This window comes from Kogia breviceps, chromosome X (assembly GCF_026419965.1).
Source record: "Kogia breviceps isolate mKogBre1 chromosome X, mKogBre1 haplotype 1, whole genome shotgun sequence".
NCBI lineage: Eukaryota > Metazoa > Chordata > Mammalia > Artiodactyla > Physeteridae > Kogia > Kogia breviceps.
Genome location: NC_081330.1, coordinates 123,443,817 through 123,460,399, shown reverse-complemented (window position 1 = coordinate 123,460,399; position 16,583 = coordinate 123,443,817). Strand labels below are relative to the sequence as shown.

The following is a 16,583-nucleotide window of genomic DNA, read 5'->3' as shown; positions in this document are numbered from 1 at the left end:
CAGCTGGAGGAATCAGGCTCCCTGACTTCAGACTATACTACAAAGCTACAGTAATCAAGACAGTATGGTACTGGCACAAAAACAGAAATACACATCAATGCAACAGGATAGAAAGTCCAGAGATAAACCCATGCACATATGGTCACCTTATCTTTGATAAAGGAGGCAAGAATATACAGTGGAGAAAAGACAGCCTCTTCAATAAGTGGTGCTGGGAAAACTGGACAGCTACATGTAAAAGAATGAGATTAGAACACTCCCTAACACCATATACAAAAATAAGCTCAAAATAGATTAAAGACCTAAATGTAAGGCCAGAAACTATCAAACTCTTAGAGGAAAACATAGGCAGAACACTCTATGACATAAATCACAGCAAGATCCTTTTTGACCCACCTCCTAGAGAAATGGAAATAAAAACAAAAATAAACAAATGGGACCTAATGAAACTTAAAAGCTTTTGCACAGCAAAGGAAACCATAAACAAGACCAAAAGACAACCCGCAGAATGGGAGAAAATAGTTGCAAATGAAGCAACTGACAAAGGATTAATCTCCAAAATTTACAAGCAGCTCGTGCAGCTCAATAACAAAAAAACAAACAACCCAATCCAAAAATGGGCAGAAGACCTAAATAGACATTTCTCCAAAGAAGGTATACAGATTGCCAAAACATACATGAAAGAATGCTCAACATCATTAATCATTAGAGAAATGCAAATCAAAACTACAATGAGATATCATCTCACACCAGTCAGAATGGCCATCATCAAAAAATCTAGAAACAATAAATGCTGGAGAGGCTGTGGAGAAAAGGGAACACTCTTGCACTGCTGGTGGGAATGTAAATGGATACAGCCACTATGGAGAACAGTATGGATGTTCCTTAAAAAGCTAAAAATACAACTACCATATGACCCAGCAATCCCACTACTGGGCCTATACCCAGAGAAAACCATAATTCAAAAAGAGTCATGTACCAAAATGTTCATTGCAGCTCTATTTACAATAGCCAGGAGATGGAAGCAACCTAAGTGTCCATCATCGGATGAATGGATAAAGAAGATGTGGCACATATATACAATGGACTATTACTCATCCATAGAAAGAAACGAAATTGAGTTATTTGTAGTGAGGTGGATGGACCTAGAGTCTGTCATACAGAGTGAAGTAAGTCAGAAAGAGAAAAACAAATACTGTATGCTAACACATATATATGGAATTTAAGAAAAAAAAGTCATGAAGAACCTAGGGGTAAGACAGGAATAAAGACACAGACCTAGTGGAGAATGGACTTGAGGATATGGGGAGGGGGAAGGGTAAGCTGTGACAAAGTGAGAGAGTCGCATGGACATATATATACTACCAAACATAAAATAGATAGCTAGTGGGAAGCAGCCACATGGCACAGGGAGATCAGCTCGGTGCTTTTTGACCACCTAGAGGGGTGGGAAAGGGAAGGTGGGAGGGAGGGAGTTGCAAGAGGGAAGAGATATGGGAACATATGTATATGTATAACTGATTCACTTTGTTATAAAGCAGAAACTAACACACCATTGTAAAGCATTTATACTCCAATAAAGATGTTAAAAAAATCAGTTCCAGGTTTTAAATATGCAAGATACAGAATGCTCTTACCATTGATTCATTTTTATGAGCGAGCCTGAGTCATATTAAATATAATTAACGAGTCACATATTTGTTGTCCACATTATCTGTCCTGGCCACATTTCTCTTCCATAGTGCCTCCTAGCTCTTGTGATAGCATAGTGGTCTGACTGGAAATTCATGGTTTTCACCTGGGCCCACTATAGTGCAGCTGGCCCAAAGGATATCATTTCCCATCCACCGTTTCTGCTAAAGTGGATTTTATTCATGCCACAAAGCACAGTATCAAGCTCACTGTAGATAGACCTACAGACAATCCCTATGCTCCTCCATGTCCATGGCCAGTCCTCACTTCAAGATATGGAAAGATTATGGAATTCCAGAACCATTTCTGTTGTTCTCCAACCTCTGACTCTAAGAGTCCAGAGCAGGGCCCAGCAAACTTGACCCATGGCCAAATCTAGTCCACCATCAGTTTTGTAAGTAAAGTTTTACACTAACACAGCCACACTCATTTATTTATATACTGTCTATGGCTACTTTCACTACAAAGACAGAATTGAGTAATTGTAACAGAGACCTTGTGATCCACAAAGCCTAAAATAGTTACCATCTGGCTCTTTACAAAAAAATGTTGCTGACCTGTCATCTAGGCCACTGAGTTTTTAAGAGAACTCATCTAGGAATTAATACATTTATCAAATCTGATTACAAGCAGAGTTTGTGACTTTCATCCCTGAATTACATTCCTAGACTACAGGATCATTACGTAAATTGAGAGTCTTAGATAGATAACTGCGAAAGGTTAAGCTGATCTTTACTGATTCTTTGTTCCTCTTCCATTACCTCCTCATCCCAGGCACCTACCCTGCAGCCCCCAATAAAATATTCCCTCCTTGGCAGGATCACAGGGTATGATAATACCGCTATAATAGCCTTTAGTTCTTATAGTTATATTATTATCATCGAATATATTTATTGCTCAAGAAGAATTTGTTAATTGACTTAATAAATGAATTAATGTAGATCAGCATTTTCAAAACTATGTTTTGAAGAATGCCTGCCATCTTTGAAATGTACTCCATGAAAAGGATGATCTATTTTACATAGAGAACAGACTTGTGGTTGCCAAAGAGGAAGGGGGGCAGGGGTGTGTTGGATTAGGAGTTTGGGACTAGCAGATGCAAACTATCAGATAGAGAATGGATAAACAACAAGGATGATCTATTTTACATAGAGAACAGACTTGTGGTTGCCAAAGAGGAAGGGGGGCAGGGGTGTGTTGGATTAGGAGTTTGGGACTAGCAGATGCAAACTATCAGATAGAGAATGGATAAACAACAAGATGCTATTTTATAGCACAGGGAACTATATTCAATATCCTGTAATAAACCATATGGAAAAGAATATGAAAAAGAATATATATGTATAACTGAATCACTTTGCTGCACACCAGAAACTAACACAACATTGTAAATCAACTATACTTCAATTAAAAAAAAAAAAAAAAAAAAGATGGTCTATTTCAAAAAAACAAAAAATCTCCTAAGGTCAAATAAAGTTGGGAAACAACAACACATACTTTATTCTCCTTTAGAAGTACCAAAATTCACATGACTGTATTAAAATTTTGCAGAGGAAAAGGTTGACATCAACAAAATGGCAGAGTAGGCATCTCCAAGCTGTTGTTCCCCACACAGAAACATCAGAAAGTAAGTATAAACTGTAAGAAATAACTTGGTCAAAATTCTGGAAAATAGTCATAGGTCTACAGCAACCAAGAAACTACTGAATCAAGAAAAAGCTAACTTCAAAATGGCAGGAAAGTTTTGTGGTGTCTTTACTTGTCCTTGTCCCATCCCCTCCTCAGTAGTGGTTTTGGTTTTGAATCAGTGGCAGCCTACATTCCCAGTGTGGAACCCTGGTCCCTCGTTCTGGAGGAGGCAAAGCAAACATTATTCACAAATTATTTTGTCTGTCTATTCTAACCTGTCTGTGTGCTACCAGAAGGACAGATGCAAAGCACTTGTATCAGTTTGCTAAGACTGTCATAACAAAATACCACAGACTAGGTGACTTAAACAATAGAAATTTACTTTCTCACAACTCTTTAGGCTAGAAGTCCAAGACCTATGTGATAGCAGTATTGGTTTCTCCCAAGGACTGTCTCCCTGGCTTGCGGGTGGCCACCTTCTCACTGTGTCCTCTTATGGTCTTTTCTCTGTGCACACACATCCCTGATGTCTCTTTTCTCCTCTTCTTTTAAGGACCCTATTTGTGTCAGATTAAGAACTACATTTATGACCTCATTTAACCTTAATCACCTCTTTAAAGACCTTCTCTCCAAATGCAGTTACATTCTGAGGTACTGGTGGTTAGCACTCCAACAAATAAATTTCTTGAAGGGACACAATTCAGCCCATAACAATGCTCATCTTTGTTCCACCTAACGTGGTGGAACTCAGGATAGAAAAGCAGTAGGTATTGATCAAAAACACTGCAAGAAACACTAAAAACCTTCAGATGCATGGGTAAAAGATTACAGTTGAAACATACAATAGACCATCTAAGGCCTGAGAGCAAAAGCTGAGGAGAGTTTCTTAGGGAAATTATGAAATTCAAAATCAGCCATGGATGCAGGCAGGAACGTTTAGAAAGCCATATGCATTCTCAGGGCAAGATGCATGCTCAGAAAAGACCTGAGAAGATCCTAAGATTTCACCTTGGGCTGATCGCTAGGTTCAGTTCAAGAATGGCTAAGTATTGAAGAAGTGCCCCAGAACAGAAACAATCCATAAAAACTGGGAAAGGTATTTTTTGTTTGCTTGTTTGGTAGATTTTTTTTAGCCCTTGGCATTCAAGAAAATTTCTATCGAAACCCTAGTTGAACACAAGCTGAGAAACAGAGACTATAAAGGCCACACACAAGAAGGAACATAGTCTTTCCAAAAATAGTGTAGGAAAATAGTCTTTCCAAAAATGGTTCACTACATCTATCACCAAATAGATGGCCTACAATAGCTTTCAACAATAAAAACATCCAGCAAACTCTGGACAAAGGGGGAGAATCTAATTTCCCCCTTTTCCCTTACTTTCCCCGAGTTGTCAGTTAAAACACTCAAATGTCTGATTATCAACAAATATCACAAAGCATACAAAGAAACAGGAAAGTATGTCCTATTTGAAGATAAAAAGTAAATAGAAATCATCCCTGAGGAAGTCCTGACATTGGACTTTCTAGATAAATCCTTTAAAATAACTGCCTTAAATATGCTTAAAGATCTAAAGGAAAACAAGGACAAAGAATAAAAGGAAATCAGGAAATTGATGTAAGAATAAAATGAGAATACCAATAAAGAGCTAGAAATTATAAAAAGGAACCAAACAGAAGTTCTGGAGCTGAAAAGTGAAAGGGAAATTAAAGAAGAATGAAAACAAAAACAACATACCAAAACTTATGGGATGCAGTGATAGCAGTGCTCAGAGGGAAATTTATAATGTAAATGCCTGCATTAAAAAAGAAGAAAGATCTCAAATCAATAACCTAATATTACACCTTGAGGAACTAGAAAAAGAAGAGCAAACTAAACCCAAAGCTAGCAGAGGAAATAAATAATAAAGATCAAAGTAGACAAAAATAAAAAAGAAAATAGAAAAGCAATTAGAGAACAACAAAACCAAAAGTTGGCTCTCTTAAAAGATCAACAAAAATTATAAAACTTTAGCTAGACTGACAAAGAAAAAAAAGAAGACTCAAGTAATTAAAATCAGAAATGAAAGTGGGGGCATTACTACTGACCTTACAGAAGTAAAAAAGGAATTATAAGAGAAGATTGTAAACAAATTAGGTAACCTAGATAAAATGGACAAATACCTAGAAATACAGAAATTACCTAAACTGACTCAAGATGAAATACAAAAATCTCAGACTTATAACAAAGAAATTGACTGAATCATCAAAAGCCTTCCAATGAAGTTCAGGACCAGATGGCTTCACTGGTGAACTCTTACAAACATGTAAGGAAGAATTAACACCAATCTTTCTCAAACTCTCCTAATGAGGTCAACATTACCTTGACACCAAAGGCAGATAAATACACCACAAGAAAATAAAATCACAGACAAATAACCTTTGTGGATATATATGCAAAAATCCACAACAAAATAGTATCAAAACAAATCCAACAGTGAAGTAAAAGGATTATACATCATGGCCAATAGAGATTTATCCCAGGAATGCAAAGGCCATTCAATATAATGAAATTGATCAAATCGCCAACTGGGGTGTAGTTTGCACTAGGTTGCTGAGCCTCTGTCAAGTGAAAAGACACAAATTTCCACAGGGGAAAGCAGTGAGTGAATAGACAGTTCATGGCAGTATGAACCATTTCTTATCTCAGAAAGCATTATGGGCAAACTACGTGAGGGCAATAAACATATTGCTCAGCATAACATGAAACTGGAAGTCATCGGAAAGTGATTTATCTGTTGTCAAAGGGCAAAGAGTCTATGGCCATACCCCTTGAGCACGCCTGATTATACCTGATCTCTGAAGCTAAGCAGAGTCAGGCCTGGTTAGTGCTTGGTTGAGAGACAGAGGGCAAGAGGAAAGAGAGTTAGTCCCTCCGTCTCTGGAGGAAAAAGTAGGCTCTTTGTTCACAGTGCGTCTAGGATTAATAAATCTTTCTTTACAGTATATTTACTGAGGCAACAATCTGGACATTAAGTGACACTGCTGTGTTTGGTTCTTAAAATGAGCTAATTTTCTTTGACTTTGTATTTCTGGGCATCCTTTTTCATTGGAGGGGTCACAGGATATAAAGAAGGAATAGGGTAAATTCAGAGGTATCAAGAGAATCAAACTAGATCCACTGATTTAAAGGGTATCACATGAAAGGAGGTGGATTCCTGACCCATTCACAGTTCAAAACGCAGCTCCATTTGAACTCATAAACGTGGGCTATTTCATCACCATGGGCGCCTACTGTTGACATCTACAATGTTGATGAGCCTGAGGTCAAAGAAAGCCACCCACCCAAAAGGCAATTTTGACAGCAACTATTGACAATGAATTCCGTTTAATAGTCTTCAGCTTATATTTTCCAAATCCAAAACTCTTCAGGGTAAGTTATCATTGCATAACTGTCATTACTGGAAATGCTAGTGGGAATGCTATCACTGTTGTTTAACCTCTCTGGGTAAAACTTTTTTTTTTTCTTTGCAATCTCACCATCATTTTAATTTTATTTACATCTCTAGTCATTTGCACAGATGTTGATGGAGCTGTATTTTTGCTTCAATGTGTATTGCAACATTCTTATTGCGTTCTGCAGGTCCTCCAGTAAACGTTACTTGCAATATTTTTATCAACAGTTTTGGATCAGTCACAGAAACCACCATGGTAAGTGCTACAACGCCACTGGCAAGAGAAAAACGTGACTTGATTATGCCATGAACACAACCTGTCAAATTTTCTATTTATTGTTCAACTTGCAGGGCCTCCTGTAAATGTTACCTGCAACATATTTATCAACAGCTTTGGGTCAATAGCAGAAACTACAATGGTGAGTGGGACTGAGCACTGAAGCCATCGTGTGAAGGAATGGGATATGCGATCAAAGAGTACTGTTGTATATTTGTAGGACATTTACTGAGTGCCAATTTCCAAGTTCATTCCCCTCTAGAAAACAATTAGTTATTTGTTTAAAATTCAATAATCTTTTATCCATCATGCCAGAGAAATTTTGGAAACACGTGATGTTCGGTTAGATTTAGGTAGAATTATCAGTATTAAGCATGGTTTATAATTGAGGATATTTAAATATTTGCATCTCCAATGTTTCCGAAATACAAATTTCAAAGTTTGGGAGATATTTTTCATATAATGGGAAGTTTTAACATAATCAATCCTCAGACACGCTACATTTAAGACAGGGCTCTCCAACCCCCTGGCCTCGCACTGTTACCGGTCCGAGGCCTGTTAGAAAGCGGGCCGCACAGCAGAGGTGAGCCGCGGGCTAGCGAGCGAAGTTTCACCTGCTGCTCCCCATCGCCCGCATTACCACCTGAACCAGCCAACCATCCCCCTCCCCCCGCCCCCGCCCCCGGTCCATGGAAAAATTGTCTTCCACGAAACTGGTCCCTGGTGCCAAAAAGGTTGGGGACCGCTGATTTAAGATATACGCCAAGGAGCTGACCTTACAATGAACACACACACACACACACAATTTTGGTGGCAATAGAAAGTTGTTCCAAGTCTGAAGCACTTACATCACATGCATGGCTTTTCCAAAAAAAAAAAACCCATAAACATAAAAAACTAATAAAAACCCATCACACTCTAAGAGCAGACATGTTTCACATACATGAAAAAGATATCAGGTACTGTAAAATCCACCAAGATTCCTTTTCGACGTCAAGATGGTGTTGTTGCCTGTGACACAGCCCATTAGATCAGTAGGCTTACAGTGCTAGGCTATTGTGTGGAGATTACATTTTGGGTAAAACATTTTCTTGGCCCCCATACAATTTAAGTCCTAAGTCAATTGGCTGGTTCAAATTTTCAGTACTATGTAAAGTATACAGCCATATTATTGGATGAGATCAAAATAAACTATAGTTGAGCTTGACTATACACTACGGTGGCCAATGTCCTAGAAACACTCAAGAAGTGAAATAATGGGCATAATGCCATTGAGAAGTAAAAAATAGTGTTCCCCTGTGTTTATGAATTCTCGCTTTTAGGCTACCAAGATTGTGTTTAACAAATTACTGGACTTTTTGGTGTCCCTGAGGTTAGAAAAGAATAATTTACCTCTTATCACTCCTTTCCACTGGCAAGTCAGACATAATGCAACTCCACTACCCGTTTTAATATTATTCTGACACAGCATTGTCCAGAAACAAGACTTCGGGGCTGTGACAGTATGTAGTGCATTAAGAATTCTACCCAAACAGGGTAGTTTTGATCAGGTTCTTAAATGACTCATAAGAAAAACTGAACATGGAAAGAAGACTCCAACTCTGTACTTGGCATTCAGTTTCTGTCTCTCCCCTCCTGGTTTTATCCTGGTAACAGAGGGGCAAATCTTCCAGCCGCCCCAATCACTATCACCAGCTTTACACGATGGCATTCAATGACAATATTTGCACGACCTAACGCTGATTGCATTAATTAGACCCTTAAGTTGCTTTGATTAAATCTCCTCATTGCATTTTACTCTCAATCACAAATGTAAATGTGCACCTTTTCAGCGTTCATTAATGCAAGAAAAAGCTAAACATTTAAGGAGATGAAAATGGAAACGATGGATATCCTTGTTTTCCTGTGTCTTTAAGAGCTACTGAAGGTGGTTAATAAATGGGCTGCTTAGGTGCTTCTTGGCCACTTATTAAGGGTCCTTTGTCATGTTTCCTATGCGAAAATTTGGAAATCGTTGTCCAAGTGTAATACCGACGGCCCGTCTATTTTGCTGTATGAGACGTATTGAATCGCATGATCAGACGAATGATGTGTATTGTGCTTCTTTTATTGTATTTCTTGGCTTCTGATGTAATGACAAACTGAATTTGGCTTTTAAAAAATATCTTTTATTTTCTTCAATTATGGCTTTTGTGTGAAACTAAAAAAAAAATGTTTTTTGAAACTCTGCCATGCTTAAATCAAAGAATAAATCATGTCATGTAGGGTAGGGACTGGCAAATTTTTCTCTAAAAAGCCAGACAGTAAATACTTAAGACTTTGAGGACCAGACAGTCTGTCACAACTACTTAATTCTGCCCTTTTGGCATAAAAGCAGCCATAAACAATAGTAAGCAAATGGGTGTGGCTGTGCTCCAAAAAAAATCTACTTATAAACACAGGCTATGGCCAAATTTGGCCCACAAGCCATAGGTTGCCAACTCCGGGATCTAAGGCATCACTATTTAAAATGGACATTATTCAGGGGCTCATAAGAACATGAGAATTGCTCCACCTTGAAAAGGTCTTACTTTCCTTACTTTCCCAGACTCCTTAGGCCCTGCCTGGGGATCTACCTGATGTACCCACAGAGTGTCATCACAGCCCGAGCTTCCCTTACCAAAACCCTGAGATTCTACCATCCACGAATATTCTCACAAAATGTGACTCAAAAAAATGGTCAAAAAAGTTAAACAGAAACAGATTCTTTCTTGAACTGTCTTTAGTTGGAGTCAAGACATCAGACCCTTAGGTTTTATGCACAGTAATATATGTAGTCATTGAGGACGTTGATTAGTGCTATGGGGGGGGGATAATAATTTTGCTTTCTCTATGTTTTCTGGAATGGTTTTTTTCCAACGATGTCTCAGAATTTTGAGTTTCTCAGCATGTTGATTTCCCTCTCTTCCCTCATGTCCCACTCTTATCCCACGACCCTTGACAGCATTATTGAAGAATTTAGTTTGGATGTTTGTTTCTAAATAAGAGGCAATAATTATCTGTTTTAAGAATGTGATATGGCTTTCCTTTGGTTCTATCCAGTCTGCCCTCTTACGTTTGATGAAATCCCACTAAATTACTGTTGGTACTAACTGCCCACCAAGATTAGGCTCACTTACAGACACAGTATTGCCTCTTACTCCTTTGGTATGTTAGTGTTTAAAGACTGTGCTCACAGGACAATATATTTGTGTTATTCTAAGGAATATTTTTATGGATAATTATGATCATGCACATTATTTCAAAATATGTACTTCTGTTCATTAAGAGTCACAGGGAGCTGGTGATGTTCATTATTAGCTGACCCTGTGTTAAAAGTATTCAGTGGAACAATTTTTTTTTTTTTCTTATGATTCCAAAAGACTCAGAAGACCAGTAAGGGATGTATGATGAGACAGGTTACCTTTCGGTTTTGGAACGTCAGTTTACCATTTCCTTTTCTTTCTTTCCCCTTTTCCTTTAGCTAGTGATGGCAAGTGAATTTACAGGAGGAGGAGTATATTTGCAACCGCCTCCTTCCTACTATAAAGGCATAGTTTGGGAATATCTATAATGTCAGTAAAGGTCAAGAGTATTTGCATGCCATCTGCATACAGCTGTCCCCAAGGTTGGGCCATCAGAAAATGGAGAAGAGATAGTCTCCTCAAAGCTTCCAAATGACTGCCTGGAAGGATGTGGGTGAATAGAGTGTGATTTGGACCTATGGGTGCTGGAACACTACCCATGCTACAGCAGCAGACTCAGACACTTTCCTCATTTAGTATTGAGAGACTGCAATAGGGGGAAGGGGGTAGAAAGAGCTGAAAGGGTACAAAACGTATCCACTTGGAGAGCATCTCCAGAATATGATTCCAGCTGCCCAAACTCTTCCCCAAATTCCACGTGCTCTGCTGGTTCCCGCTACAGGGGGAAGAGTTGTTTTTATCTCCGATCTGAAATCACTTTCCTAAAGAACTGGATAAGGTGTAGACAGCCCCTTAGGAGAATGCAGGCTACGCTGTAACTGCTGAAATGACATTACAGGCTCCCTTTCATTCTATACGTGCATAAGCAACTCCTAAGGAGATGCTAACTTACCAGGAATAGCAGGTAGCTACATTCCTTATTTCTGACTTTTTAAGGGAGAAAGAAGAATCTACCTAACATTTTGTTAATCTGAGATATAAGGTGTCCATGGTCTCTAAATTAACAATGCAATGTTAAAACCTGGATTCATCATAAAGCAACTGCACCCCCCCCCATAATTTCAAATTCAAAGCTAATTTCCCATATTCAAAGCTAGCACAGACTCAAGATGATGAAAACTTCACTGCAGTGTAGCTAGAAGTTAAAACTAAAGTGCCATATAGGTCTGTGGGAAATCCACAAAGCATATCTTTGTCTCTAATAACTTTATAACATAACTGGATTGAAAAATATATACCTATAAAAAGAGAGCAGTAGTAAAGTTTAATAACAATATTTATGAGACAGAGTGGCAATCTCTATGCACAAATGCTACACTAAATATAATAGTAACAAAATAATTCAATTTAAGGAAACAATCTTTGTGGCAATGGGCATAGAATTAGAAGGTACCAAGAAAAGTAAAACTTTAGAAATTCTAAATTTGATATGAAATAATAGTATGGAATATAGGTACTTGTATTAACCGTGTTAAGAATATAATAAAGATTCTACGACTTACACACTGCTTTTGAAAAATAAAAGATGTCTATGTATTTATACACATGTGCACACATACACACACATATATATATACACACATATATATAATATATACACATACACACACACTTTTTAATTTGAATGTTTCTATTACCTAATCTAGTACCCAGAGAGTCAATCATAGGAAAACAAATTTTAATACAAGGAAATACGTCATTTATTTGAAGTAGACTCTGTCTCTGGAGAGAGAAGGTAGTATAAAAGAAAATTCAGTCTACACGTAAGCTTGTCTCTTAATATTTACTTCTTTAATATTTCATTAAACCTAGAAGCAAAAATAAAGACAAATAAAGGCTACAGAGCAATATAACTATCTCCTGTGGTTTGGAATATCTTGAGAGAACAAACCTATCTGTAAATAAACAGAGGTGATGCATAGATAAATCATGCATCAAATTTGTACCCTACATTGAAAATGAGAGCGAACTGAAAGAATTACAGAGGTACAGCCCCGGAAAATGTTTTCTTTGGCTATCTACTTCTCTATATCCTTGGGGATATAGAGTCCTTTTCTATTCTTAAAGATTTTAAGGGTTGCCATTTATTTTGGAATCATGTATAGCATCATGAACAAAATTATGGAAAACTTTAATTCCTATACATTATAAAGAACAAACACTCCCAAAATATCTAATAAAAGTCTTGTTTCATATAATTCCTGTCATTGTGGAGTAAAATGTATTTTCTCCTCTAAGTTTTCCACTTATTCTTGCCTGCAAATAGGCTAATTAATTTATTTTAAATTAACTGTTAGATATTTAATGGTTCTGTTGTAATAAGATAGGTTCAGTGCTCTTTTTAAAGTTCTGATATTGAGAGAACCTATTTTATTATTTTAAATATATAAAATTCAAAATAGAAAAGCAGGAAACACTGGAGAAGAATACTTGTGGGAAAGACTTTTTAAAAAGATGTATTAATACATTAGCTGGGAAGTTTTATATTGAGATTATTTTTTTTAAAAGGTCAGTGTTTTCATATTGTATGTCACTAATGTAATATTCTCTAGAGTCTCTCAAAATGCATCTTTAAATCATTCTCAGGTTCAAAGGAGCACTGCGACGATGTTGTCTTGGTGATTCTGCCCAGTGCTCGCTATCTGGCATCTCATGGCCTCTCCCATTCTATGTTTCCTTCCTGGGTCGGGGGCCTCAATGGCCTCCCAATGGCCTAAGAAATTTAACCCATTCTCCCCTGTTATTTCCAGCTGTCATTACTTCTTATACTTAGAGTTTTTCTACCTCCAGAATTGGCTAAGAGATGACATCCTCTTCTTTCCTACTGAAACAAGCTCATAGACCCCCACACACAAAATTTTATGAAGGATAATTGGTTCTCACCCTAAGGGAAATAAAAGGGGTAGATGTCACACAGTGGAGACACTGCATTTTTTTCCTTCAGGAAACCTTAAGAAAATCTCACAGTTGATCTATCCAGTGCCTATTTATATGCAAATTGGATTATTATATTTTCAATAGGCCCCTGTTTTGATTTTCTACAAATCACACATTCCCACTCTTTACTCACACAAAACTCCAAAGGTTCCAGTCACTCCTGCTGCCAATGAAACACTGAACTGGTCATCTCTTTCCAGTTACTATCCTCTGGTCCCTTTGGACAATCCCCAAAATGCAAAATATGTGATGGGGAGAACTTTGAGGTTCTGCCATTCTCTTGGCTCACTCATGGAAGGAGGGGGCAGCCAGTGAGCAAACAGAATGGGATGGAAGCCTGGCTGGCCTCACAACAGCACCCTCTTAGGTCTGGGAATTTGCTGTGCAAGCCTGGTATAATCCCAAATAAAAGTCAGCTGATAAAATTTTCCAAGTCAGAAAGTCCTTATGTTGTACAGTTATTTCTTTTAATATTTCAGCTTTTCCTAATAAGCTGGGTTCTGATGACTGATTTTCAGAAGTTAGTAACTACTTGATTATTAGCATTCTTTAAACCCACAGTGGGCACTCTTTCTAAGAACTGCCACTTCCAAAATACTCTATCAGCCTGATCATCAGGATGGCTGTATTTGCGGGGGGAAAGTCATGGTAATTTAGAGAGTTTAGTCATAAGCAGAAGGAACTGGATTTGAAGCTCTCTTCCATACACCCTGATCTTTATAACTTACTAACAGATTTTCTTTTGGCTCTAAAGGGATTAACCAAAACCGACCAACCCGAGGTGGTCTCCATCGTACCTTATAGAGTAACCAACCATCTGAGTTTTGCCTAGGACTGAGTGGGTTCCCTGAAAGTTTCATTTTTACCTGAGGCTAAAACGGGAAAGTTCTCAGGCAAACCAAGGACATGTTGGTCACTGTTAGAGAAAAGTAAACAATGACTCAAAATCCAGGTGCCCAAACAAAGATGTGGAGACAAAGCAAATGGAGGTGAAAAAGGAAAAGGAAAGAGAGTAAGATGGGATGAGTATGTATCACCCTCAATGACCACAGTGGCAGATGTGGACAACTGTTAGCTCTGAACTAGGGAATACTGTTGAAGTATTGACTTGACTAGGGAATACTGTTGAAGCCTTTATTGGGTCTGCTCTGTCAAGCGAAGCAACAGTTTCCATGAACCTAAAGACCTTTGAGTAGAAATCCTCTGAAGAGAAGTTACTGTCCCAAGCTGATTGATTAGCACAGAAGAAAATTCCCATGCCAAGTGGGAATGAGAGGGTGTACCTGAGGCTCCCACAGGGAGGAACACCTTTATCAAAAGGTGCTCAGATCAGGAAAACATGAAAAAGATTTCGGTTTTGATGAAGCATCCAGTTGACTACTGTAGATACAACCCATTCAGAGAAATGATAAAATATTTAAGAATTTCAAAAGTAAGTACCTGTAAGGGAATTATCTTGTCAACATGAACCATATTAATATTTATGTTGATAAATTTAAAAAATATTGCCCCATCACGTCAGAGTTTCATGATAAGATTTCTACTACCAAAATTACAGAGTGGGTTTTCTTCTGCCCAGAGCATCTGAGCAGATTGAAAATAGAGATCATGTCATTTCTGATTTGGAAAATGAATTGGTTTTATTTGACAATCTGCCATCACAGACTGACTCCTGTACTTATCATTACCTTTTTCTACAGCAAAATCAAATTGAGTTAGTATTATTTCCTCCCAGAATGATTAAATGAAACAAAAATTCAACCAGCTCAACTTGTTCCATTAGTGTTCTGGTTTGGTCAAGTCTTCTTTCCTTCTCGCCTCTGTTCCCACTGCTAATAGAACTGAGTGGTTTACTTTGACCAAGATACACACAGCTGGGTTTACTCAGATACCAACACTGCATGCATCGAATCAGGCGGAAGAGTGAGGGGAAAATATGCCAGAGTGGGCAAGAAGTAACTCTTACGTATGGCGTTTCTGTAGGACTACCGAGTGAATATTTTTCTGAGACAACAGTGGAATGATTCAAGGCTGGCTTATAGCGAGTACCCTGATGATTCTCTGGACTTGGACCCATCGATGCTGGACTCCATTTGGAAACCAGATTTGTTCTTTGCCAATGAGAAGGGGGCCAACTTCCATGATGTCACCACCGACAACAAGTTGCTTCGCATTTCAAAAAATGGCAAAGTGCTCTACAGTATCAGGTAAGCTTCCTTCGGCTGCCCCCTGCTCCCTTCTGCATTTTTCTCCTGACCTAGAGCTGCATGATTCTGCAGGGCAAGATGTATATGAATATTATCCTTTGTGGTCTCTTGTTTATTATTTAAACTTAAAGTTGGTGAGAGTGCCAGTGGTTCCCATGGTCTCAAAAGTGTAATTCTCCGTAACCAAAATATATTTGGTAGGATGGTGGGTAGGTGATGGTATCATATAAATATCTGCACAGATATGTTTTAATTTATTTGTTTATTTTATTGATTTATTTTTGGCTGCGTTGGGTCTTCGGTGCTGGGCACGGGCTTTCTCTAGTTGCAGTGAGCGGGGGGTACTCTTCTTGGTGGTGTGTGGACTTCTCATTGCGGTGGCTTCTCTTGTTGCAAAGCACGGGCTCTACGTGTGCAGGCTCAGTAGTTGTGGCTCGCGGGCTCTAGAGCGCAGGCTCAGTAGTTGTGGCTCACGGGCTTAGTTGCTCCATGGCATGTGGGATCTTCCCGGACCAGGGCTCGAACCTGTGTCCCCTGCATTGGCAGGTGGATTCTCAATCACTGCGCCACCAGGGAAGCCCCACAAATATGTTTTTGATTGGTTCAATAAAGGAAGTGCATGCCCTTTAGTTCATTTACCACTGAGCATAACATACAAATTCTCATTTCAAATAATTATGCCATTCTATAGCATTTAAACACACACACACACACACACACACACACACACACACACACACAAAGATTCAATGGCTCAGTATTGTCACTGACAGCATACTTTGAGCTCAGTGAATGGAAAACTGGTTCTAATCCCAGATCTACTTCTAACTAAACATGTGATCTTGATCTGTTAACTTTTCTTGGGCTTGAGCTTGGGATAGAAAATTTCTCAAATGCATTTTTGCTTTTTTATTCAAATATGATCTTCTCCAGAATATTTATTACCCTACAATCAAAATAATCACTCCCTTTTTGGAACTCTAATAATAGTTTCTCTATGAATCTGTAAGTCTCTGACTTCTTCCTACCCCATATTTTGGCTACTTCTGTACACAAATATAGCATAAGAACATAGACTTTTGGAATCAGACAAACCTAGAATTAAACTGAAGCTCTGCCACTTACTAAGTTACATAAGCTATAACCTTCAGTTACCTTAATTGGAAAATGGGAAACACCATATTTA

General features: G+C 38.3%; 1 protein-coding gene across 3 annotated transcripts in view; it reads left to right on the top strand.

Moving 5' to 3' along the window:
* GLRA2 (glycine receptor alpha 2) overlaps positions 1–16,583 on the top strand; it is a 187,361-nt gene that overhangs the window by 31,268 nt on the left and 139,510 nt on the right. Inside the window, exons 3-4 of one of the 3 annotated variants that reach the window (XM_059050859.2) lie at positions 6,941–7,008; positions 15,174–15,397. In XM_059050859.2, the coding sequence (XP_058906842.1) occupies positions 6,941–7,008; positions 15,174–15,397 (292 nt within the window). Of the gene's footprint in view, positions 1–6,940; positions 7,009–7,103; positions 7,172–15,173; positions 15,398–16,583 lie in introns of all 3 variants that reach the window. The other 2 variants (XM_059050858.2, XM_067024024.1) reach the window with 2 other exon arrangements.